Source organism: Rhinolophus sinicus, linkage group LG16 (genome assembly GCF_036562045.2).
Source record: "Rhinolophus sinicus isolate RSC01 linkage group LG16, ASM3656204v1, whole genome shotgun sequence".
NCBI classification, from domain to species: domain Eukaryota; kingdom Metazoa; phylum Chordata; class Mammalia; order Chiroptera; family Rhinolophidae; genus Rhinolophus; species Rhinolophus sinicus.
Genome location: NC_133765.1, coordinates 38,372,963 through 38,398,874, shown reverse-complemented (window position 1 = coordinate 38,398,874; position 25,912 = coordinate 38,372,963). Strand labels below are relative to the sequence as shown.

At 47.3% G+C, this 25,912-nt stretch overlaps 1 protein-coding gene across 2 annotated transcripts in view; it reads right to left on the bottom strand.

The window, feature by feature from the left end:
- ADGRD1 (adhesion G protein-coupled receptor D1) overlaps positions 1-9,646 on the bottom strand; it is a 99,518-nt gene extending 89,872 nt beyond the window's left edge. Inside the window, exons 1-3 of one of the 2 annotated variants that reach the window (XM_019748811.2) lie at positions 9,012-9,646; positions 8,886-8,922; positions 105-188 (exon numbers count right to left, since the gene is read on the bottom strand). In XM_019748811.2, the coding sequence (XP_019604370.2) occupies positions 105-188; positions 8,886-8,922; positions 9,012-9,077 (187 nt within the window). In that variant the 5' untranslated portion in view covers positions 9,078-9,646. The remainder of the gene's footprint in view (positions 1-104; positions 189-8,885; positions 8,923-9,011) is intronic. The other variant, XM_019748812.2, reaches the window with a different exon arrangement.
- Positions 9,647-25,912: the final 16,266 nt, after the last annotated feature.

Sequence of the window (25,912 nt, the reverse complement as noted above, 5' to 3'; positions counted from 1 at the left end):
AGGGTCGTGGCTTCACAGCACGTGCGGGGCAGGGGCTCCCCCAAGGCCCGGACCCCCAAGCACCCACCCCTGTGGCCTCAGGCGCTCTCACCGCCCGCATCTACCTCCAGTTGTGTCCTGCAGCTCATGGATCCCGTCCACATGCTCCAGGGGCCAGTAGTGGGAGGCAGAGGCCAAGACCTCAAAGCCTGCGGAGAAAAGAAGCACGTTAGGGGGGAAGAAGCCGGTGTGAGGACCGTCCCCACCTGCAGCGGCTGCGGGCAGAAGCGTCCCGGGGACGGTGGGACTCACCGCAAGGGCGTTCGAACAACGTCTCCTGCTGGGTTGTGTGTTTTTTTAAGTCCTAATAAATTAAAAACCAATGACTATTTCCTTAATAGGATAAAACATGATAAATAGGGATAGACAGATACCTTTGAACCAAAGAAAATAAAGCTATCATGCTTCATGCTGTAACACCAGAAGCACGCCCAGGAGCGTCAGGAAAAAGACAAGAACATCACGTTATTATTTAACCCAGCAATTATTATACCCAGCAATCCCTCTCCTGGGTATGTACCCAGAAAGCCTGAAAACATTTATCTGTAAGATATATGTACCCTGATGTTCATTGCAGCTTTGTTTACAGTGGCCAAGACATGGAAACAACCAAAGTGTCCTTTGATAGATGATTGGAAAAAGAAGATGTGGTATATATACATAATGGAATACTATTCAGCGGTAAGAAAAGATGAAATAGTGCCATTTGTGGCAACATGGAAGGATCTTGAGATTATAACGCTAAGCGAAATATGTCACACAGAAAAAGTCAAGAACCATATGACTTCACTCCTATGTGGGATATAAAACTGAAAGCAACAAAGGAACGGACAAACAAATAAAGAAACAAAAACTCATAGACACAGATAACAGTATAGTGGTTGCCAGAGAGTAAGAGGGAGGGGGTGGTAGATGAGGGTAAAGGGGGTCAAATACGTGGTGATGGAAGGAGAACTGACTCTGGGTGGTGAGCACACAATGTGAGATATAGATAATGTATTATAGAAATGTACGCTTGAAACCTGTGTAACTTTACTAACCATTGTGAACCCAATAAATTTAATTAAAAAAAAAAAAAAATATATATATATATATATATATATATATATAGTTTTAAGGAAATACCTGATGTAATCAGACGAGGGAAGGAAATAAGGTTGAAAACAAAAGAGGGACCAGCCAACACCAGTCATGTGCCAGAGGTTGTGCGAGGTTGTACAAACCCCCGCTCATCCCACCCCACCTGCAATCTGTAAGGTCACTGTGTTCTTAACCCATTTGTAAGGACAGGGAACAAAACGCTTCCTCAGCAATCGCCAGCCAGCTAGCTTTCGATGCGATGCTCACACACGAGCCCCTCTCACTTGGGTCCTCACCTTTTCATTACCTCTGTGTTTTCTCCACACTAAAAATTACTCATTTCACAATTTCCTTCGTGATCCTTGGGCTTTGAGCAGACATACTTTTGTGCAGATGCAGTCCTTTCGAGTGTGCTCTCGCTTAATGCCATGTGTGTTATTTCATTCTTTACTTCTATCTCGCCATCTTGAGGAGTGTGGATAACGGTCCCTTGGCGGGCGGCACCACCAAGTATTCCGCCATTCTCCCAGCTCTAGTCTTCTCTTGGGTTAGTTCCCTGCGCTCAGTTCCCAGAAGTGGAAAGAAAGAATGGTCCAGATGGCTAAATAATAATCAACTGCCCTAAATGGCTGCCAGATCATAGAAAACTAAAAATTAATCATCTATGTGTTATTCATTGTAACACACATTTTTAAAGAGAGGATAATATGATCGTTATTTTCAAATGATGTGTGCCTCATAATGAAAATGAAAAACCATTACAAATAAGAAAAGAATTTGGTGAGTGAAAAACTGTTAGAAACAATGAAGGAATTTAGTAAGGCGGCTTATACAGACTTCGTAGGCAAATGTCATCTGTTTCCCTGTATTCAAATAGAAACGCTAAAAAACAATAAAAGTTCTCATTTATAAATTTGCCCAATGAGGAGAAGACATTTAAGAACAAAAGAATCAGAGCTGTACAAAATCCTCCTGAAGAAAACAATAAAATAATATTGAGGGACGTAAAAGAACCCCTGAGTAAATGAAATACTTGATCTATTCTTGGAAAAGAAAACTCAAAACCATAAAATATCAATTACTCTTGATATATAAATATTAGGGAATTTGTTGTAAAAATGCTGAGAGTTTTTTATAAGGGAGAAAGCTGAATGCGAAGCATATATAGAAAAATAAATAAGCAAGAAAATCAGGAAAATCTGGAGAGGGGGCAGCAGTGGCTGAGGGGAGATTAGACTCGCAGATAGTAGGACACACTGTAAAGCCACAAAATAGAGATTTGGCAACACACACACATACACAGGTCAGTGGGGAAACATCCACAAACACCCCCACGCACATATGAAAGTGTAGTTTACGTTAAGGCGGTAGTTGAAATCAGAGGAGAAATATTACTCAACAAAAGGTATTAGAACCAGTTAGCCATCTAAAAAATATAAGATCCCTACTTCACTCTTTATACCATAACAACTTCTAATGATCAAAATTTAAATGTAATAAAACAGAAAAGCTTCTGAGGAAAACAGTTTGTAAATCTGACTACATATAATTTTTAAATGTCTGTGCAGAAAAATAAATCAAGCAAAATTGAACTGGGGAATGATGTACATGTAACACATCGGATGGAGATGTACTCATGTCTTTTTAGAGGTGTTACATTTATTATATTAATAAAACTCCGATTATTAAGAAAATTTAAACCAACAGAACATTGGAGCCAAGGGCATAAAGAAAAAGAAATACAAATTATTTTTAACTATGATAAGATGTTCCAACTTGCTCATTGTTCTCAAAAGCGTGTTAAGCGACAATGAGAGAGCCTATGACCGTCCAAACAAAAAGTTGGATATACAAGTGGGCATGTCCTTTCCTGTTTTGGGTGGGAGTTCAAATCAGGGGAGCCTTTCCGGAGAGCTAAGTGATAATATTTGTGCAAATTATAAGGGCGCGTTCCCTTTGATCTCGTAATTCCATGCCTAGGAATCCATTCTAGAGATATACTCACACATAGTATGACCAAAGACCTACGTACGGAATATTTGTTGCAGGTGTTATATACATAGTACCCAAAGCCTGAGACAGCTAAACGCTTCTCACCGGGGGCTGGCTCAGTGGGCACAGAGCGTCAGGGTAGTGGACTGGCCTGCAGCTTGGATGCACAACGAAGCTGATACACACGTCCTAGTATGGAACGTTCTCTGAGTTATTGCTCAGCTAAGAAAAAAAAAAAACCAAGGTGAGAAAAAAATGTGTGTACTCTGAGCTCTTTGTGTAAACCACAGTTGCTCAGGGAGCTGGGAGGGTGGGCAGAGGAGAAGGGGAGGAAAGGTGTCTGCGTGGGTGCCGTGGCGATGGGACCAGTGTTTCGGGGCCGAGGAGACTGAGGAAGTCGGTGTAAGAGGTAAGAAGACTTAGAGACTGCGTGACCTTCGTGTTCTCCTTGAACGCAGACTATATTTATTTTAGGAGTGTTTTAAGACTTGCTGTACAGTTAGAATAACCCCTGGGTAATGTCCACACTGAATTTTCGGGTGAAAATGGAAGCACCCCATCTAATATCGGAATTTTTGTCCAGGGGGCACCAAACGCCAGCACACATCCAGGTCGCTGGTCCCATTTTTTTCAAAGTGTTATGTGCCTGAGACCTAAACATAAGCCAAGAACAGAACTGGTTCCATTAATACGGGCTAAATAGTAGCCGTACTCTCCAATGAGAGGTAGAGAGTGATACCCGACTGCAGCCCACGCCCAGCGATGGCTGCAATGCCACAGAGAGAGCCTGAAACGTCAGAGTCAGAAATGCTCATTTTAGTTTCTACCAGGCTTTTCCTTTCCTAAAATCCAGGCTGCCCCTGTGGAAGCGGGAAGCCATCGTTGATTGGTTATTCAATGCATCTGGGAGAAGAAATCGGAAAGGGAGAGGACATCTGTTGTACAAAGAACAGATGTTGTGTCTTCAGAATCCTCATCTTCACAAAACAAGCCCTGTGTGCCTGTCACCTCCATTTGCAAACGGCCAGAGTCCCTTCTGGGCAGGATGACTGAGAGAGTGAAGGGCGGTGTCTTGTCCACGTGGAAAGACTCATCCCCAAGCTGCCCTGTGTCCGTCAGTGTGGGTGGTGGGGACGGGGGGTTGAGATCAGAAGAGTGGCTGCTGGTCCAAGTCATTGCAGTTCAGACAGGGGTAAAACTCCCACTAAGTGCCCAAAGGTCTTGTAACTGGCCACACCGAGTGAGTCCAACAGACTGGTCGGGGCTGCGGGCTGAAACATGCCTGGGGCCTGCGGCCGGGATGCTGCCCGGTACAGTTACCAGCCTGGAAGGCACAGGCACAGATTAGCCAGGACAGAGCCCGGTGTCACCCTGAGGTGCACGGGTGGCGCCAGCTGTGCCACGTGGAGACAGGCATCCCGTCTGATGCAGGCAGCTGCTGCCCCGGCCCAGTTGCAGGCCCCGTAGGAAGCTGTGCCCAGCACTGCCAGGTCTCCCACTTTCAAAGAGAAGTCGGGAATCCTGAGTTTTTCACTTGAAATCTCCCCCAATGTTAATGTTAGGAGTTAAGTTTTCTTGATGAAAACACTGTGTGGTGTTAACAAGACATGCCAAAGAACTGAGTTCAACACACAGATTCCGTTTTACAAGCTAAGCCGTCAACAACCCAGACACTGGAGTGTCATTAGAACAAGGACATCTCCTTCCTTTGTGAACGAGACACTGGCTCTTTCCCCTCCAAAAAAGGTGACGTGACATCTCCTAATTATATAAGTGCCCCACTTTTCACCAGATAAACTCTTATAAAGATTAAATGTCTACTCAGACAAGACCATAAGTGACAACATGGCTGATTTGGGGACTTCAAACATCCCCCAGCCCTAAAAAATAAAATGGGGGTGAGGGGAGGGAGAGGGAGAGTGTGCCTCCAGCACCACAATTATGAATCAGTTCTTCAGGAGTAATTTCTCATCCATATTTAAGATTTTATTGATTCAGTTTGGAGAGAGACAGACAGGAGTATTAATACTCAAAAAGAAAGGTAACAAAGCCTTCACTCTTCCCTTTCCAGCTTTTCTCCCAGGTCTCCCTAGTACCTATTCTTTGTGCCAGCGACGGGAAACCCTGACCCCTGGAATTCTGGCAGGAAACACATCTTCAATGTCCCTGGACTTGACGTGGCTGAAGCCTTCCCCACCCAGACGACAGTGGTCGCTCTATCACGGCCGTGGCTCTTCCCCCTCTGCCTTCCATGTATATGATTCCAATGCCCCCTCTCCCCAAATCTCTATTTGCTAAATTTCCGCTTGTTCATTAGGGCATAAAATTCCAGCACAAACACTTGTTTTTGCACTAGGAAGAATGACTTTTCTACGCTGACCTGGTGGCTCTGACGGTCCTTTACAAACTGTGCAACACGATGTTGGTGACGCATGTTAATTAGAATTATTCTGGTGATCATTTCGCAATATTTACAAATATTGAATCATGATGTTGAACTCCCCAAACTACTATCATGTCATGTCAATTATATCTCAATTAAAAATATAAAAATAAAGGGAGCAAACTATTGAGTCGAACAGAAAAACAACCACCAAGTAAATATAGGGAATTATAATTACTATAATCTGCTTTGACCTCCTTGACCTTTAAATAGGGCCAGTGAGGTGAGCTGAGGTGAGATGAGGGGAGGTGAGGGGAGGTGAGGGGAGGTGAGGGGAGGTGAGGGTAGGGGAGGTGAGGTGAGGGGAGGGGAGGGGAGGGGAGGGGAGGGGAGGGGAGGGGTGGGATGGGAAGGGAACTGCCCCGACCTCCGAGAAGTGGACTGGAGCCAGCTGCTCTGCATACTCTGGGACCAGGAAACTTCTGGATAGTGACATGGGTTTATTTTTGAAGTTCCCTTTTCCTCATTAGAAAAGTTATCTGTAAAGGGTATGTTTATAAACTTTTAAGAAATGACCTGCAATTTCTTGGCCAGCGCCATTTATGGATTTAGTCTCATCAGCCATCATGGTTCCCTAGCATTGCATCGGGGAATGGAGCAAGAAATCAGGCAGACTGGGCCAGAGGAAAGGTTGCAGAGGTGGGGTGGGGGGTCCCAGTTCTCCGTCTCTGAGCCTCACTTCCATCAATGATCAAATGGGAGGCCGGCTAGGGAACCGCTGGCACTCCTCTGAGCCACAGCGAGCTCTAATGTCTCTCAAGGGACCATCCACCATCACAGATAAACACAGATAACGAAAAGTCTCAAAACTATTTGAAGTTGTTTTCCAGTGATTTATCAAACTAAACACCTGTCTACATGGCGAATGTCTAGGTGCCTGGGCTGGTGTGGACGGGAGCTGAGGTCACTGACAGCACCCCGACGGCCAGCCAATGTTGTGTTGACAGTGCAGTCACGTCAACAGGTGACAGACGTGACTGAGCATCGACCCTGCACAAGGCACGGCGCCCGGGGCCAGAACAGGACAGACTTACGAGGCACGTCAGAACCATGAAAAGGAAAGTGTGGTGTGGCTGCGGTGGGAGACTAGGCTCCCAGCCTGTGTGGGGGGCCCTGCTAAGGCCCCCTGACACCCCAACTCACCTCCCTCGCTGTTTTCCACCATCTCTTTCTGTTTGTCACCCCCGTGCCCTCCAAGCTGTGTCTTCCTAAGCGTGAGCACCATACCTTGCCAGCTGTGGCCTTGGGCAAACCACTCTCTGAGAGGGAGGGGTGCTCACCGGGTACCGCGGCAGGAGAGTAACCCGCTCCACGTGCGAGGAGAGCATGGAGTTTTTGTACACGCGCCCCAAGCGCTGCCCTGGTGGCGTTCTGGGTCCCCACTGACTGTCGCTTGGAATCAAGCGCTAGTGTATGTCCCTTTGCCACACTGACGGCCATCCAGGCTGTTTCCAGACCTTCCTATGAGGACCAGCTTGCTGTGTGTTTGCTCTGCCCACGAGTGGATGGGAACAGGGTTTCCTCCCCTGGGGCTCCTCGCGGGACCCTGCGGCCTGAGCGGTCACAGATGGAGGGAGGAAAAGGGGAGAACAGAGGCCAAGACGTAGGAAGAGGAGACAAGAGTGAAAGGCTGGAGGGAGGAGGGGAAGGAAGGGAACCACGAGGGGAATCCAGCTAAGGATTCTGGACGGCTCGACATCGTACTCGCCTAATTATTCTATAAAAGACAAGGAAATGGGGGGTTCAAAGCACGGCGGGGCGAGCGGGAGAACAAGAGGGAGAGAGAGCGAATGCTAGAAAGTGGAAACTTCCATGAAAAGGAGTCAGGCCCACATGGCGCCCTGTTCAAAAGGCGACACAGAGCTTGAGAAGCAACAGGCCCTTTGCCTGCGTTTCCACGAGGCTCCAGAGCTCACTGCTTCCTCTTGGGAACACTGCAATTATTGTCATTTCTCTAAGGTGGCTGGTTGGTCCAGAAATGGTTTCTTCTGCCCTAAATTAGGACGTGAGAGGAGTCAAGTTTCTATATGGAATAAAGAGTGGATTCAAACCGCTCCTTGAAGCTGATGGTCAAGCACACACATGGACACATGTGTACCCATGTGGATGCGTGTGGACAGGTGTGGACACCTGTGAATGAGACATGGGCACATGTGGACACGTGTGGACGAGACATGGATACGTGTGGACGCATGTGGATGTGACATGGCCCAGGCCCAATCTGGGAACGCCCTCCCAGCTCCACTGCTAACACTGAGCAGCGGCCGGGTCTCGGGGGACTGCCCCGTCCACCCTGACATTCCTGGTGGGGCACTGTCCCCTCCTCTGTCATTTTTCCCCTCCGTGAGGGGATTGGAGAAGGGGAGGGTCTCATGGCACAGACGTCCTCTGTCTAGAGCGATGCTGGATGTAAGTTCCCCCCGAGCCACAGAAATCTCTTCTGTCAGCGTTGTGGCTGAGAGAAGGAGAGCACACGGAAACTCACTGCTTTCTTACCTTTTCAACAGATTTAACTAGAACACAGGGGTGAGAGACAACTGGCAACACCTCTGCCACTGACACGGGTAAGTTGAGGCAGGTGGATGGTCAGAACGTCCTAGCTCTGTGCCACGTCCCAACACAAAGGCGACAGAAGTGCTCCCCCAGGTCTAACATCACCCCACAAGGTCCCGGTGCGTCCAAAGACCTGCTTCGTACCTGGGCCGGCAGTGCTGGTGGGTCGTTAAAGACTGGTGCCCAGAGGGGGCAGGGCTGCTCACAGGGCAGGCGCTTTCCATGGCAGCTGTATGCCTCCTCTGTTCCCCCCACCACCCCACCCCAGAAAAGCCTGGCCATAATGCTTCTAGACCAAGGACTCACACAGCAAAAGAAAGGGGGACCGGCCGGGGGTAAAGGGTTCCTCCCAACACCGTGTGATCTCAGTGTGGCTGCAGGAATCAATGGCCCAGGCACAGGTAGGTGACGGGGGGAGAGACAGGGCCCTGAGGCTGAAGGACTGAGCCTACGTCAGCTCCAGTGGCTGCACTGAACACACGCGATGGAGACAGACAGACAGAAAACGTTCAGCCTGAGAATGTCCCATTTCCTTAGTCACAAGGTTTCAAATGACCAACAGCGAGAGGCTCTGGGGGCACAGACACCTGCCTCTCGAGCCACAGCTGGGGACACTGAGGTCGCACATGGAGGATGAGCAGAGCGACCCGGTGGGCAAAGTACAGCAGGCAGCTGGCGGGGCCACAGGAGGCCGAAGCAGGGCCACCCGACAGCCGCGGCAGATGCCCTTGCGGCTGGGAGACCAGGGAGCGCACTGAGCAAGGAGGAAGGTCCTTACCTGGATGTGCCTGTGACCCGGAGTGGGCTCGATGCACCTGCACACAAAACACCACAGGGTGAGACACACGGGCACCTCCCCGCAGAGCCCCCTCCCCTCACCGTGACGGCCGCCTGGGGACATTACCTGAAAATTGCAGTAAAATAGCAGCATCCAGGAGTGCCAGCGGCATCCCGGCAGCCCCTTCCTCATGGTGTCAGAGGTGGAACGTGAGCCACGTGAAAGTCCTGAGGGTCGGTGACAACGTGTCCTTTAACTTTCACTTCCTCGGGAAAGGGACATTTTCCCAGGTTCCAGAGAAAAAAACAAATCTGTTGCTCCCCAGTGCGTGAAAGCGGGCGTCTCAGAGAGTTACTGCGTGCTCCTTCCTCGTCTCCAGGCTTGAGAGTCTTCAGTGATCAGTGCACACATCGCGACGAGCCGACGGGCCGCGGCACTCAGGAGGCGTAAGCACGCCACGCTGGGTCCTGGGCAAGCGATACCAGACCACCAGCGGCACGCCGGGGGGCGGGGGGCTCGGCCAGCGGTCACTGCGTCCCCCTCATTCAAGAGCCTTTATTGTCTCCATCCAGGGCTGGACTTGGACCTGTCCTTCTCCTTGAAGTCGGCAGAGCAAGAGGACTTCCAAAGGAACTTTGTCCCGGTGCCCCAGCCCGCTCCTGGGCTGGTGGCCGGCCAAGTCCTTCTGGTCTGACTCAAGCTTTCACCTCTCGTGCTGCAGCTCTCTGGGTGGAGAGACAGTGATGTAAGGCTCTCGCCTCAAACTTTGTTCTCTTCTGTCCTCTATTTATATCCTGTATCCCGGGGCTGCGACGTCCTTCCTGGGTCCTAACTCCAGTCTGTTCAGAGCAACGGGGAGCAGTTCCAGGACCCTCAGCGCCGGGTGCCTTCTGGTGGCACCGAGCAAGTCAGCACAAACACGAACAAGTACAACAAACCGCGAGGTGTGTGGAGCGCCGAGTCCTGCTTGCCAGAGAAAGAAAGAAGATGATCTATGGATGGAGAGAAGATAAACCCCACCCATGTGCCTCCACACCAGTGCCGGCCCACGTTTTTCTCTTTAACCCTTTCAGAGGTGAATGAAAGCTGTGAAACTATTTACAAGGTGCCCCGTGTAATTGCAGCAGACCCCAGACCCCCCCACAACAGCCGGGAACGTGGTAACAGCTGGACCCTCTGCCAGCCTGCACCTCGCCTAGTCAAGCCCAGAAGTTTCTCCAATCCGGTCCAAATACTTGTACACCCCGCCCCCCTCACACACACAATTATAGTCGCAGCTGTAATTTGCAGTGTGATTTAAATAACACCTCTCTCTCAGTACCACCTCCAATACTGACTAGCTGTGAGCGCTTAGGCGAGTTACTGTATCTCTCTGTTTGAAAATGTGTCTGTAAAATGTACTTCTTCCTCCTGACAAGGCTACAATGGCAAACGAGCCGATACATACAAGGGTCTCGGAGCAGAGCTTGGGAACGGGGCACCCTGGACACGCTAGCTGTTCTTTGCAAAGCAAAAATATCCCTCAATAAATGTTAGCCCTGATGGTGATTATACAGTAGAAAGTAACACCCATTAAATGTTAGCTGATATGCTGCCTTGGGCCTGACTTTAAATGGGAATAGAGCCCTGACCCAAGGATCCTGCCTAAAGAGGAAAAGAAAATGTCTTCCTGTGTCTGTGAGGGAGGAAAAGCGTGGTGTCCGACGTGGGGCCCAGGCTGTCGCTGAGCCGAGACCAGCAGTTGGCTCCAGACCATCCCTGTGAACTTTCATCTGGGGCTCTTGAGAAGCCGGGAACCCCAAATGCAAGGCGCTGTTTGTACCGACCTTTATCCTGTTGCCAGGAGAAACTAATTTACAGCCTCTGCCTTTGCATTCCCTGAGTTTTCGGTCTGTCCCTTCGCCTCGTCGGGAAGAAAGCGAGTGCTGCGCACGGAGGGGCAGCAGGGCTGCGTTTCCCAGTCTAGGTCTCAATTTGAGCATTAAACGGCCTGTGAAATACACGGCTCGCTCCCATTTCCAAGACTGAACAAAGCCCACGTGTTCCTCTCTCAGTCACAAGAATTACCATCGGGCGCGGGGAGACGCCCCAGTTCAATGGCAGTCAGAAAACCACATACAAGCCAACTGAGCAGAGCCCGGCCTCCACACACGGTGGGCTCACATCCCAGCCGCGGGCAAAAGACATCATAGCCCTCACCGTCCTCACTCCTGGGTCACACGTCCCGTGAGCCCACCTCCACTTACAGCAGCGCTTCCCAAAGCGTGGGGGTTCTGAGACCCGCACTCGCTCGTGGGTCCCTTCATGAGTGCTGCCTCCTTCAGGTCGTCTGGGATCTCATCCTGAGGCCTCCCACCCCCGAAGCCCGCCCTGCTCTTTCCACTCAGTGTCACTTTTCATGACCAGAAATCCTGTATATTGGAAACGCTTATTTCATGTATTGTCACTCTCTCCCCATGGAAAGGTAAGCTCCACATGAGCGGAGAAAACTTTTCTGTCTTGTTCCCTCTGTATCCTCGGCCCCTAAAACTGCACCACGGACTTAATACTCAAAATTCAATAAGTGCTGGTTTTTTTAATATGTGCATGTGTGTTTAATGTAAGGGGTGGAAAAACTGTTACGCTTCGGTGAAAGCATGGCACATTGGTGCTGAGGTAGACGTTAATTAAATATTTTAAATGGGACTTTAATATCACTTCACTGTGGAATCTAAAAAAAAGAAAAAAAGAGTCAAACTCACAGAAACAGATAGTAGATGGTGGCTGCCAGGGGCTGGGGGTGGGTCAGAAGGGACAAACTTCCAGGTGTGACACAAACAGGCCTTAAGGTCCAGTGTGTAGCCCAGATACCGCACGGGGTGATTGAAATTTGCCAGGTGAGGCAACAGATGTGTTAATTAACTCTGCTGTGGAGAGCCTGTCACAAGGCATACGTATAGGAAATCACCATCCACACTTTAAATAAATACAATTTTACTTGTTAATTACACCTCAATAAAGCTGAAAACAAGAGTGAAAAGAGGGGACAAGAAGTACTGATTAGGCTTCACTCAATCCATGTTTACAGGGAGGAGTGAGGTATGAAGCTGAAAGTGGGGACCAGCCTGATTATTCACTCACAGCAGGTACGTTTCCCCTGTGCCCAGCAGGGCAGCCGGGCACCTCATGCAGGACACTGTAGGGTCACCCGATGCTGAGGAGGTTGGACAAGCCAGGGACAATGCGTTCTCAATGCCTAGTTCCCGCCACCCAGCTGTACCCCCAGCCACGCATCCTTCAATCAACGACCATGTTTGTCGGGGGCTGCCGGCAGGTTTCAGGGTAAACGACCAGGAGGAGCCACGTGAGAAGGGACACCCCCAGAGCACAGGTTCTGTGTGGGTTATGGGCTTGAGCATCTGAGGGATGAACCCACTGAGGCGGTGACATGAGGCCTGGCACGTGAGCCCCCAGAAACCGGGTGTGTGTGAGGGGGGGATGGGGGGGAACAACCTGGCATGACCGGCCGGTGAGGGTGAGGGCCCGGGGGGTGAACGCCCATCATCTCCTCACTCTGGCAGTAGCATCAGCACGTCCTTGAATGGAGTCCCCACCCACAGCTGCTCCCCCGTGGACACCCCAGAATCACACCCAGAAGCCTAAGTCTTTGCCTGGGGGTCTGCTTCCTGAGAACCCGGGGTGACTGTCAGGTGTTGGGCCTGTGGGTCTCGGTCACTCGGGCACTGGCTTCAAGGAGTGGTGAACACCCCAGAGGCACGCACCTTTCTTCTGGCTGGAACATGGAAGGGACAAGTAGAGTCACTATGCAGAGTGGCTGCCCTGCCATCATGGGAATGGGAACAGCTTTTCCTCCAGGGACGCAGAATGCCGGGAACAGCATCACCCCTCACACCGCCAGGTGTCCCCCCGTCATTCCTTCCTGAGCCCACTAGCGAGCAGGCGCAGGGGGACCACCTGACGCCTGAGGACGCCGGACACCACTAAGGAGAGAGGGGACACGAGCGTCGGCTCACACGCGGGAGAAAGATGGGCCCAAACAAGTAAGAACTCAGCAAAATAACTGCAATGAACTTGGAAAAGCCGCTGTGGGCTAGTGTGAGAGCACAGGACGCAGGCACTGCAGACACAAGGAAGTCCACGTCCCCTCCCAGGACACTCAGGGGACAGCTGGAGGCAGGTGGGTGCCTGGAGTCAGCCTCTCAGCGGACACAGGGGCAGAAGGGAGTGGCATCCACTGTGCAAAGGCACAAGCCTGCCTAGACCTTTCTCCCCAACGAGCAAAGTCCTTAAGTCACTGGCAGATGGACCGCTGTACCCCCAGGACACAGGGCAAGGACACACACAAGGCGGGGGACCCAGCCCACAACACAGCAGGGGACCGTCCCTGAGCCTCACGGCCAGAAAGTCAAGTCTGTGAAGGAGCAGGGTCACAGAGTCGAATAATCTGATACTTGTCATTGGAATTCCAGACCCAGAAGTGAGAAAACGGGGCAGAAAAATGTTTGAAGAGACATTATTGTCCAAGAATGTTCAAAAATAATGAAATTAGTTCAACCACAGACCCAAGACACTCAGATAATCCCAAGCAATAAATACCAAACACACACACATAACACCACACAGCACACACAACACACACACACAACACACCACACACCACACACACCCCCGCACAAACCACACACACCACAAACAACACATACAGTACATACAACACACACTGCACAAACCACACACAACATAAACATACACAGTACACATACCACACACAACACACACCCATACACCCGCACAAAACACACATACACTACACACACACCATACAGCACATACAACACACACACCCCGCACAAACCACACACACAAGCGACACACACAGAACATACACACTGCACACATATCAGTTATTACACACATATACACCCTCACACAAACCATACACACCACACACACCACATACCACGCAGCACACACAACACAAATATCTGGAGATATGACCATCAAACTGCTAAAAATAAGACATAAAAGAGAAATCACAAGGCAGCAATAGGAAAACACACATGACATTCGCAGGAGAAAGACGAGAATCACGGTGCACTCTTATCAGAAACGAGGCAGCCGGAGGACGGCACGGTGACGCATGTCACATGCAGGTGTGGGGGAGGGACCTGGCCCGCAGCACTCCGTGTCTGGTACCAGCCTTTCCGAGGGAGGGAGCGGCTGGGGTGGGAGGGGGTGTGGCTTCTCCTGGTCCTGTGGGGATGATGGAACTGTTCCTAGTTAGATAGTGGTGATGGTGTAAATGTCACTGAATTTTACACTTTAAACAAGTAAATTTCGTGGTACGTGAATTATATCTCAATGAAAAATGAAAGAGAAACACTTTTTGAGACCAGCGCTGACTGGAAGAATCCGTTACCAGGAGACCAGCACCTCAAGAAATGTAACAGTGCTCAGGCAGGCCAGTAAGACCCGGGGCAGACACTGGGTCTGCACGAGGAAATGAAGCTATCCAGAAACAGCCACAACCGAGGAAAACGCAAAAGACATTTTCTCTTATTTTTCATTGCTATAAAAATACCATTGTCTAATAAAAAGAGTAGAATGTGCTGTGAGTTAATAGCATATGTTTGTAAAAGTGAAATGTATGAAAGTACCACAAAAGCTGGGAGGGAGAAAGTGGCAGTACACAGTTGTGGGGTGTCTGCACTGTACCTCAAGTGGTAGGATGTGATTAGAAGGTAGACTGTGATTAATTCAAGAGATACAGCCCATGGTAGCCACTGCGTGAAAAGGTGAAGTGCCCCTTAGGACAACCAGTGGAGCAAATGCGATAGCAGTATGACTGCTAAGCTAAGAAGAAGACATAAGATGGAAGCACGGGAAATTCTGAGCTAATCCAAAAGCAGCAAAAAGAAGGATAAAGGGAGAACAAAGGACAGATGGAACAAATAGAAGATAATTGGCAAGAACATCGATGTAATTCCAAACATACTAATCATTGCATTGAATTTAGATTATCTGAATACACCAAACAAAACACAGTTTCCCAGATTGGACAAAATAGAAAGATCCAACCATCTAATGTTTAGAAACACATTTTCAATGTACATACAGAGTTAGGTTAAAAGTGTAAGTGACAGAAATGGTAGGTCCTGGAAACATGACACAGCAGAAACCCGGAGTGTCTCTGTTATCAGACAAAGTGGACTTCAGAGCGGGGGTGTTCTCAGGGGAAACAGGGTCACTGCATACGGATGACGGGACAAATTCAGCCACACACAACACCCCTAAACAGGCACACGTCTCACCGAAGAATGACACAATGTATGATTACCAAGCTGCTAACTGAAAGGAGAAACACACAAAGCACAGTTGTATTTGGAGACACCTCCCTCAGGAATCAATAAAATAAGCAGACAGAAAATCACTAAGGCTATGGATGATCTGACAAAATTACCAACCTACTTGGAGTAACAAGATGTATAAAACGTTCCACTCAACAGCAGAAAAACGACATCCTTCTTAAGTGCACAAAAAACATTCGCCAAAGTAGACACACTCTGACCCATTGAAAAAAACTTTAAAAAAAATAATAAAAAAGAAATACTGAAATCATCTAAAGGATGTTCTCTAATCATAATGGAATTAAACTAGAAATCCAAATGAGAGAATGGTATCTGGACTTGAAGTGATGAAAACTTTCTAAAATTAGGTGGTGGTGATGGCTACATAAGTCTGTCAATACACCACGAAACTCTGAATTGTACACTTTAAATGGATGAACTTTGTAGCACGTAAAATTACTAGAACTAATAATGAGGCTATAAGGTCATAAGAAACAAGGTCAACATAAAAATTACTGTATTTTGATATGCTCATACTGAATAATTAGAAATTAAAATATAAAAACTATCATTTATAATAGCACCAAAAAAATGAAATAGGTATCAGTCTAACAGAACATATACAAGGGGCAGCTAAATAAATGGAGAGATGCCCCGTGCCCTTGGAGTCGGTTTTTGGATTGGATTTTGTGAAGATGTCAGTTTGCCCCCAAGTAGCCCCTCTCAGATTCCCGTCAATACAACCCCAACCAAAGTCCCACCAGGATCTTTGGTGACCTGCTGAATCAGAGATGTACATGGAAAGACAACAAACTGGGGGCAGCCAAAACCATTCTGAAAATTATGTACAAAGTTAGAGAACTTTAACACCTGATTTCAAGGCTTGCCATAAAGCTAACGTCATCAATAGAGTGTTATTACCAAACACTAGCAAACAGTTATACATATATATGGATAAAACAGAAAAGAAAATATAGAAATAGGCCCATAAAAAGTGCAAAGGGAGCCCCATGGAGAAATGGTAATCTCTTCAACATATGGAACTGGAATGATTGGACATCTACATGCAAAACAAACAAACAGACAAACAAAAAACTCTCCACTCATACCTCACATCATAACAAAAATCAATTCAAATGGAATCACAGTCCTAAACTTAAAACCTAAAACTATAAAACATCTAGAAAAACATAGGGGGAAATCTTTGTGACCTTGAGAAAGGCAAAAGCTTATTAGAAAAGACACAAAAAAAAGACAAACCATAACAGAAAAAAATGAGAAATTGGACTTCATCAAAATTCAGCTCTTCAAAGGGCAGTGTTAAGAAAATAAAAAGATGAAAGACTGAAAGAAAATATTTGCAAAGCGTGTATCTTGATAAAACTCTCAAATTTCAATCAAATAACCAATATAATAAAAAAAAATGGGCAAAAGATCTGAAGATGATATTTCACCAAAGAAGACATATAGATGGAAAATTAACACATGAAAAGGTGCTCCAGAGCTTTCGCCATTACGGAAATGCAAAGCAGAACCAGAGGGGATCCCACACAGCCCTTAGATGAGGGAAAAACTCCCGGTGGTGCTTGCTGGTGAGGAGACAGAACAACGGGAGCTGTGTACCTCACGGGGAAGAATGGTCTGGCCACTACATACGATTTTGCAGTTTCGTATAAATCTAAACCTATACCCACCGTATGACCCAGCAACCCCTCTCCTAGGTCCTTACCCAAGAGAAATGAAACACAAAAGCCTGTATGCAGAGGCTCACAGCAGCTTGATTCGTAATCTCCTAGTTCTGGAAGCCAACCAACCATCTGTCCTTCAACTGGTCAATGGCTCAACAAACTATGGCATGTCCATGAAATAGAGAACTGCTCAGTTTTTCTAAAAAGGAAAAAATACTGATCCGCACAACAGCATAAAGCCACATTCATCACCTCCAAGTGAAAGCGACCAAGCCCAGAAGGCTGCACGCGGGTGAGTGCGTGTACATGGCATTCTTGGAGACAAGACAGGAGGCACAGACAGGCCAGTGCTTGTCAGGATGGGGGGAAAGGAGACGGAGCTGCAAAGGGGCACGAGGGAAATTGCAGGGGATGTTGAGCCTGTTCTATATCCTGTTATGGTGGCGGTTACATGACTCTTTTTGTTCGTCAAAACTCAGAATTGCACTCTAAAAAGGGTGATTTTTTTTTCTACCTATGACTTATGTCTAAATAAACCTGCCCCCAAAGTCCTGTAGGCTAAGACTGGCAGAGCCAAAGATTAGAAGGCGCTTGGGCCCTCGGTGACGTGGTGGAACTGCCATCTCTGCCCCTCTATTTGGCTAAACCATTGGAGTCCAGTTTCTGCTACATGTGCTAGAAAATCATCTCCAACTGCTACTGTGTGACACGCTGATACGGCCTCATTTTGATTGCTAATCTCAGGTGATGTCTCAGTCCAGACTTTTCTACTTTGTCTCTGAGCTCAGCCACATAAGCAGTCCCGGGTTCCTTACCTACAAGTCCGTTTTTGTTTTCACCTACTTGCAATTGAGGAACAAACAACTGTAGACGTTAACAGATGAGATGTTAAGAGACAATGAGGCCGTAAGTAAGTAACCACCATCCATCTTTACCAACCCCATCATGATAGGAGCAGTTAGCATATCACCCAGCAAACAATGTGATTTGCCATTTAGAAGTCAAATCAGTGGCGGAGAAAAAGACAATCAATTATCTCGCACCTTTTAGAAAATCCTGCTGAACCACTGCAGCAAAACGAGCAATTAATTAAAGCTGTACTTGCTGTCTCACAGAGTAACGATGTCAACCTTCAAAATACTGCTGCTCTCCCAGGCACTCATCCCTGGGAGAGCCAATGCCATCACAGCTCTAGTGCTGAATTTCTTAAAGATGCTACAAATGGGATTAAACTAGAAATCACACACAAAAAGGAAGCTATTTGGATTTGAAACCCAGTTAAATTTCACCAGTTTTGTCATGTATTAGCCTAAATTAAACCAGAGCCATAAAATTACCATAATCCCCTTCTCCAGAACCTCCTCCTCTAAGACGGTGTCAATCAAGGTGGTTTCAATTGCAAATGACAGAAAATCCAGCTCAGAACAGGCTCAAACAAAAGGGGGAAAGTGTATTACTGTGTTTCCCCGAAAATAGGACCTAACCGGAAGATAAGCCCTGGCATGGTTTTTCAGGATGACATCCCCTGAACATAAGCCCTAATGCGTCTTTCGGAGCAAAAATTAATATAAGACCCCGTCTTATTTTCGGGGAAACACAGTATGTATTTACTCAAGTTATGAAGAGTCCAGAGGATAGTATAGCTATATCCAGGACTCGGTCAATATCGTCGGGAATTTAGTTTGTATTTCTCAGTCCCCACTTACGTTCTGTGGGCTCCATTCTCTAAGCATGGAGAAAGCAACTGAAAGAGTAGATACATGGCTAAGTATAATATGCTATTCTTCCCCTCCGAAGTTCTTTTAAACATGTTTGACAATTGAAATTATATGCAAATGTAATACGTAAGACAACTATACATAAAGAGAGGAAGATAAAGGGACCCATAGAGTGACAAGATTTCTACATTCAAATTGAAGTAGTCAAATACTATTTTAAATAGACTGTGAAAAGTTGAGACTTTATTTGGTAACGCTTAGAGTAACCACTAAAAAAGTATGCAGAAACACAGTCAAAATCAAAATAATAAACAAAATGAGATGCTAAAATACACTCCAGTAGCCAAAAGAATTCAGGAAAGAGGAAACAGGACCAGAAAAGGAAACAAAAAGAAAAAAGCAATAAAATGATTGATGTAAACCCAAACTATCAATAATTAAGTGATATAGAGTGCACCAATTATAAGACAGAAATTGTCAGATTAGATTTTGTATAATGATCTAAGTGTTATATGTGCTGTCTACAAGAAGCTCACTTCAAACGTAATGTTATAGGTAAGTTAAAGGTAAAAGAATGGAAAAAGGTATACCATGCAAACACTAATCCAAAGAAAAAAAGCTGGACTGGTTATACTAACGTCAAACAAGATGGACTTCAGAGTAAAGAAAATTGCCAATGATGAAGAGGAATAACACATACACAGAAGAGTCAATTCATCAAGAAAACATAACAATACTAAATTGCATGCACCTAATTACGCGGAGCTACAAAACACATGAAGAAAAAGCTGACAGAACTGAAAGGGGAAATAGACAAATCCAAAGACATGGAGAGTCAACACTCCTTTCTCAATAGCAGATAGAAGTAGGAGACAGAAAATTAGAACAAACAAACAACATGACCAACCATCTATTCTAACTGGCATTTATGGGACACTCCACCCAACAACAGAGAATATACAAATGCAGGTGCAGCATTCACCAGGGTAGACCATATCCCCGTCCATAAAACGAATCTTAACCAATTTAAATAAGTGAAATCATACAAAGTATGCTCTGTGGAAATAATGGAATTGAACTAGAAATCAACAACAGAAAAAATAACAGTTAAATTTGAAATCCCTTGGAAATTAAACAACATATTTCCAACCAATCCATAGGTAAAGAGAAACACTCGAGGGACATGAGGAAATACTTTTAACGGTGTGAAAATGAAAATTCAACGTATCAAAATGGGTGGGACACAGTATTTAGAGGGAAGTTTATAGCATTGAATGTTTATAGTAAAAGAAGGGAAGGTCCCAAAATCAATCATCTAAACGTCCATGTTAAGAAACTAGAAAATAAACCCAAATCAAGCAGAAGGAAAGAAATAAATTTTACTAAGTCATTATAAGTTACTAAAGATTTCTGAGCTGTGGCAGAAATGAAGGCATCTCAACAATTTCTCTGCTTAGTTATCTTCAGTGACACAGAATTACTCACCCAAGAGGATGGGTACTAACACGCCCCTCCCCATTAGGGTCCGTCATAACTTCCCTACATTCCTTCTGCTTCCTGTTTTCCAAATGGACTGTTTCAACGACTGCCAGCCGTCCACCCTGGCCCCCTTCGGCCTCCTCCGTTCACACGGCGCCACGTGAATTTCCTTGCCCACCTTCATCTTAAAGCAAATCCTACCCAACTTGAGGATAAAATGCCTCCCCCTCAACCCTGCATATTGAATACTTAATATTAAGGTGCTGTTTTAAGGGTCTTATTTTTGGCTCGTATTTCTGATAATTCTGTGAGGTAGGTACTCTGTGTTTTATAAGTAAGGAAACTGAGGCACAGACCATGAAATCACTCGCCGAAGATCACACAAGAAAGAAAAAGGGGAACAGGTCGTGGAGCCCCGACGGCCTGGCTCCTGAGTTCAGTCTCCTATTAGTCTATGGTTATACCTCCTGCCTGTGAACTCAGGAGTGTCGTTTCTGTGCCTCTGACGGTGCTTACTGAGTTACGACTTGAATTCTGTGTCTTCATCTTCATTCCCTTGTTATATTATTAGTTCCCAGAGCGTAAAGGCCACGTTGTGCCAACTTCCAATTACATCCAATTCAGGCTGAATATATACAAATATCTGTGGGATGGGAGGGAGAGAAGAGGGTGTCTCAGTTAGGGTTTTCCAGAGAAACAGAAGGTGACAGACAGAGAGATGATAGATAGATAGATAGATAGATAGATAGATAGATAGATAGATAGATAGACACACAGATAGATAGACAGACAGACAGGGATTGGCTTGTGTGATTACGGAAGCTGAGAAATCATGAGACAGGGCTCAGCTTCAGCCTGTTTTCTTGCAACCAGTACCCCCTCCCCACAACAAAACTGTTTGTACTGCATCTACACCCCCAAGAAGCGTCAGCTAGAGCTGGCAGCAGCGGCGTGTGGACAACCTCCCCGTGCACCCACGAGCCCAGGGACTTGGCAGCACCTGCACGAAGCAGCCGGCTCTCTGCAGTCTGTTTGCCTTTTCAGGGGGTGTGTTTAGTAGTAAACATTTAGAGGCATCTGCTGCGTCCCAGATACTCCTCTAAGCACGGGGGACGGAGAGAGAACCAGAAAAACGGGTGTCTGTCCTCAAGGAACTTCCATTCCAACAGAGGCAGGAGGAAGAACCCAGCTCCTAAGTAAACAAAAGACAAGAAGATGGAAAGTTGCGGTGTTTCAATAAAATACAGCACCACTTGGTACCGTGACTGGGAGAGAGCGCAGGCAGCCTTCCCACGGCTGACGGTCTGGGAAGTGCTTCCCTGCCTGACAGGTGATGTGTAAGCTGAGCCCTGCGCTGTTTAATGGCTGCACACGCGTGAAACCGAGGGGAGAGTGAGCCAGCTGGGGAAGACCTCAAATTCCCTGAGGCGAAGATGAGCGTGGCAGTCAGGAGAACTAGGAAAACCGATGTGGCTAAAACACAGGCGCAGAGGGAGAGGGTCCGCAAGGAGACTGGACGTTTGCAGGGTCTGGAGCACGGCGAGCTCGCTGTACAGGTGGGAAGAGTTCGGACTGGCTGCAACGTGGAAGGGGAAGCCATGGAAGGTTTCAAAGAGACGAGGACCTGAGCTACGTTATGTTTTTAAAAGATTGTTCCGGCCGCCGCATAGTTCGTAGATTACTGGAGGGCAGGGCACCATTGGAAGCAGGACATCTAGTTTAGGAGCTTTTGGGGAATGGAGACGTAGGTCAAATTCAAGACACGCTTTGGGAAATAAAGCTGGTGGGACGTGAGATGCATTGAACGAGGCAAGGGAGAGACTCAGAAGTGGACCCTGACTCCTGGGTTTTGGTTTGAGCAACCAGGTAAATGTGGTGCAATTTAATAAGAAGAACGAAGCGGGACAGCAATAGGCTGGTGGCAGCTGGGGACTGGGATGGAGGGGAAGGAGGCACTGAAGCCACAGGAAATGCAGAATTAGTACAGAACCAAATTCCAGGGTGACCCCTGCCCCCCCAGAGCCACGCAGGCTTAGATGGGGATTGCTGTGAGCCATGCGAGCTGTAGGGCTGAGTGCAGCACATCCTGACCCTGCCACCATGTTGGGGGCCCTTGAGGACACTGGGGAGACTCAATGGGTGTTGTGAGAATATCGGGAAAATGTGGACGTCTTCTGGGAACAGGCTCACCAGCAGGGATCCAAGAGCAGCTCTGTCGAGGCAGAGTGGGCCTCCTGGAGCCCCCACATCTCAAGGTCAAATCACATGTCACCACCCGTCCCTGGTCCACACCACATCACGGGCTGGCGAGGCTGCAGCTCTGCAGAATTCACACGGTGCCCACAAGGACCGCTCCAGAAACCGCTTGCATAACTAAAAATGTCCTTGTTGACTTTGGGTCTGTAATTCCAAGGGGGTGGAAACACCCACTTCCCAGCTGCCTTTCTGAAGTGTGTCATCCCTGCCTTCGTGGAGGGGCCCGCTCTGTCCTTCCCCGGGTCCCAGCGGCTGGGGTTAACAAAAGAACCTTTCACTGCCCCTGAGACATCAGCCAGCATCCTTCTACAGGGCTCACCCATGTTTATTTGTTTCCAGTGTAGTGTTTTTGCTAAGTGTCCGTGGAATGTGCCTCTCTTGCCAGTTGGGCTGGAACAGAACAGGGAAGGAGGCAGCTGACACCACAATCAACTCCTTAAAAGTAACTTAAAAAAAAAAAAAACCCAAAGAGGAAACACCCTCTGTCTTTCTCTTCCTTTCTTAGCTATCGTGAGTCTTTCCAGAATAAAAAGGCACCTTCCTTTATCTTTTCTTCTAACCGAGAAGAACCATTAGACCCCATGTCAATCTCAGAGCCGTCAAATCCCAGCCAAACTCTGCTCTTCAATGATATCGCTCAGAATTCTACAGATTAGACGCAATTTCAGTGAGTAGGTGTGACAAAAGGGGAAAGAAATAGACTCATTAAAACCCTCCCTTTCTTGCTAGTAGAAATCTCATCAGGATTTTTTTTTTTTAATCTCTCACTTTATCCCACAGAAGACAGTTTCATTTTTAAAAAGCCAAGAAGACAATTTGACGTGGAATTTCGTGGATAACATAGCTAAGACATCCCTCTGCACCACTGGTCCTAAAATCCTTAGGAAAGGGAGAAAAGAATTTAACGCACTCCCCAGCTGCCAGATTTCATTCCTGGTTGGCCTCCTTTCCCGTAAAGACTTACAATCTGCGACAAATTCCTGAGAACATGGATTGTCTCACATTGCGTCGTTGCTAAAATAAAGGGACGAATGCCATTGGCTATTGAGTGGGAAACACGCGTCTCTCATCAGAAGGGGAATGAAAAGATGGTGTGACTGGCATGGTTTTGCTGATAACAGTCGGGGGGAAGGGGCTGATGAGGGTTTAGAGGCCAAAGGCTCCCCTGTGTGTATATAGTTTTGGGGTGCAGGGGAGATGGGGTGGGGGAGAAGAGCGTAAATATGCTGGTGCTCAAATCGTACTTCTGGAAGAGTGATCGACACCCTGGCCTGGGGACAAAAGGGACAGTGGGACACACGCCATGGGGTGAGTCGTGTTAATGCTGGATATTTTCACATTTGCCACAGACAAGATAATCTACACCATAGAACTAAGTTACCCAAAGGATTAACGTGTCTCAGTCTGAATTATTTTATGTCCTTGACCTCAGATTCGGGATGTCTGTAAACCACCCTTAAGAAACTGGCTCCCTCAGAACGTACACGGTTTTTATGCCCCGAACTCATCTGTTTCCCTCACACTTAACAATTACACGTTGTTCCACATCGTTGAAGAAAATATGCCGTTTATACAATCATTAAAAAGATCCCATTTCCTGAATCCTGAATGTAACCCCTTACAGCTTACTTTAAACTAGCGAATTACTATGATTAATTTCCATTTGCTAGTGACATGGGCATCAGTTACGCACCTCATTCTTTTTCTGTCCCTTTATCAAAGTGTTCCTACAGTGTCAGGAACTGCCCTTCTTTTTCCTTTCCCTTGTACATGTACTCAGGTTATCAAACACAGAGGGTGCCAGGTAATAATTAAAGGTGTAGAAAATAATACCATTTCTAATCTCTTTAAATTAACGATATTAAATTCCTGAACAGTATAGTCTTCTGAGAGCATTTGGTGTGGGTCCCAAACCATGTCACGTCGTGGGGGATGGTGGATTGGCCCACGTCCGTTTGAAAACTGGGGTAAGTCCTAGGTCAAAAGGCTCCCGATCTATACACTGACAATTTCAGGAAAATCTTTTCAAAATCACTTGCAACATCACAGTACAATACTTCTAAGGAGAACAAAGCACTTGAAAGGGTGCCGTGTGGGAGAACGAGAAGCCATTGATTATAAACCAGCAAAGCAAACTGCCATTTACTGGACAGACTGCCACACATCCCATGCAGACCTACAGGAAGGGCCATTCTGTACGTGGGAGGAAAAACCCTTGCACGGAATCTGGCTCCAACACCATCCGTGCGTCCACAACCAGCAGGACACGAGCGGCTGCTGGGCAGCCCCGAGCTGCAGGCCCAGAGGGGCCGCTTCCGAAACCTCAGGGCCTCCGCAGAGTCTGGAAAATGGGAAAACATACCCCAAACCATAACTTTTGGGAGAGTTGTAGCTCGAAGCGCGTTTCTGGTGTGCTCTGAGGTGTTTTGTCTGTGCCGGCTGGCAGAGGGCGCCACGCCGGGGGTGGGGGAGATGCGATCGTCCCTCCGTCCTCGTTGCCGTCTTCGTCATCCCCATCCTCACTGACAGCTTCCTGCTCTCTGTCTCCATCATCACCATCACATACAGCATCTCCTTCTGCACGGCCTCACCACCACCCTCGAAGCAGATGCTCCCAGGCAGGACAGTCCCCCGTGCAGACCTGCCTACATTGACTCATCGAACCTTCACCGAGAAAGTAAGCCCCCAGGTCAGAGAGTCTATGAGCAGGAAGGAAAGCCTGACACCCAGGTGTCTGACTCCAGCAGCCACGGCCCTACCAGCCTCTCCGTGTCCTAAACATGCCAAAAGAAACATACTTTATCAAGAAGACACGCACATGGTAAAGGGTACCATTAGCTTGGTGTGACGTCCTACGCGTGCACAAACATGCAGTTGTCACACTTGTGGTCACCTCTCACGCTGCTGTCCTCATCCAGGCTCACGCTCACACTCGAGTTTTCCCAGCAGTTTCATGTGCGACAATTCAAACGCTCTGGAACCCTTCCCAGCATCACTGCATATTCCTTCTGAATGTTTTTTTCTTTAATGTATTAAAAAAACAAAACAAAAAAAACCTTCTTATTATTCTATCTCTGCTTGAGCCTTTTAACAATAGTCCCCTCTTGTTTGTGACAATGCCAGAGCGTGGAACCAGTGGCCCAGCGGGCCCAGCGGTACACTCATTAAGAGAGAAATAGTGCCACTGACATTTTGCTTTGCCTGGAATCAAGTCTGAGGTGCCTTGTGAAGCATTTTACACTTGTGAGCCCATGTGGAGCAGGCAAACAAAATCAGTGTGCAGCAAAAGTGTTTACAACCATTTGTTTTTATTTAAGGGGAAAAATACGATGTGGGGCAATTGGATGTAAACTTTTGGCAGAAGCTGAGGCCTGACGCACACGAGGACATGTAAACGTAACGAGGAGGCCACAAGCGTCTCCAGATGCTCCTTTCCCAGCACGCTGCAGTTGAGATGACTGTAAAACTTCTGCACAGAAAGTAACGCCTGCTAGATTTGGGGCAGGGGCGGTTGCCGTGCTGCCTAAGTAAAGTATGAA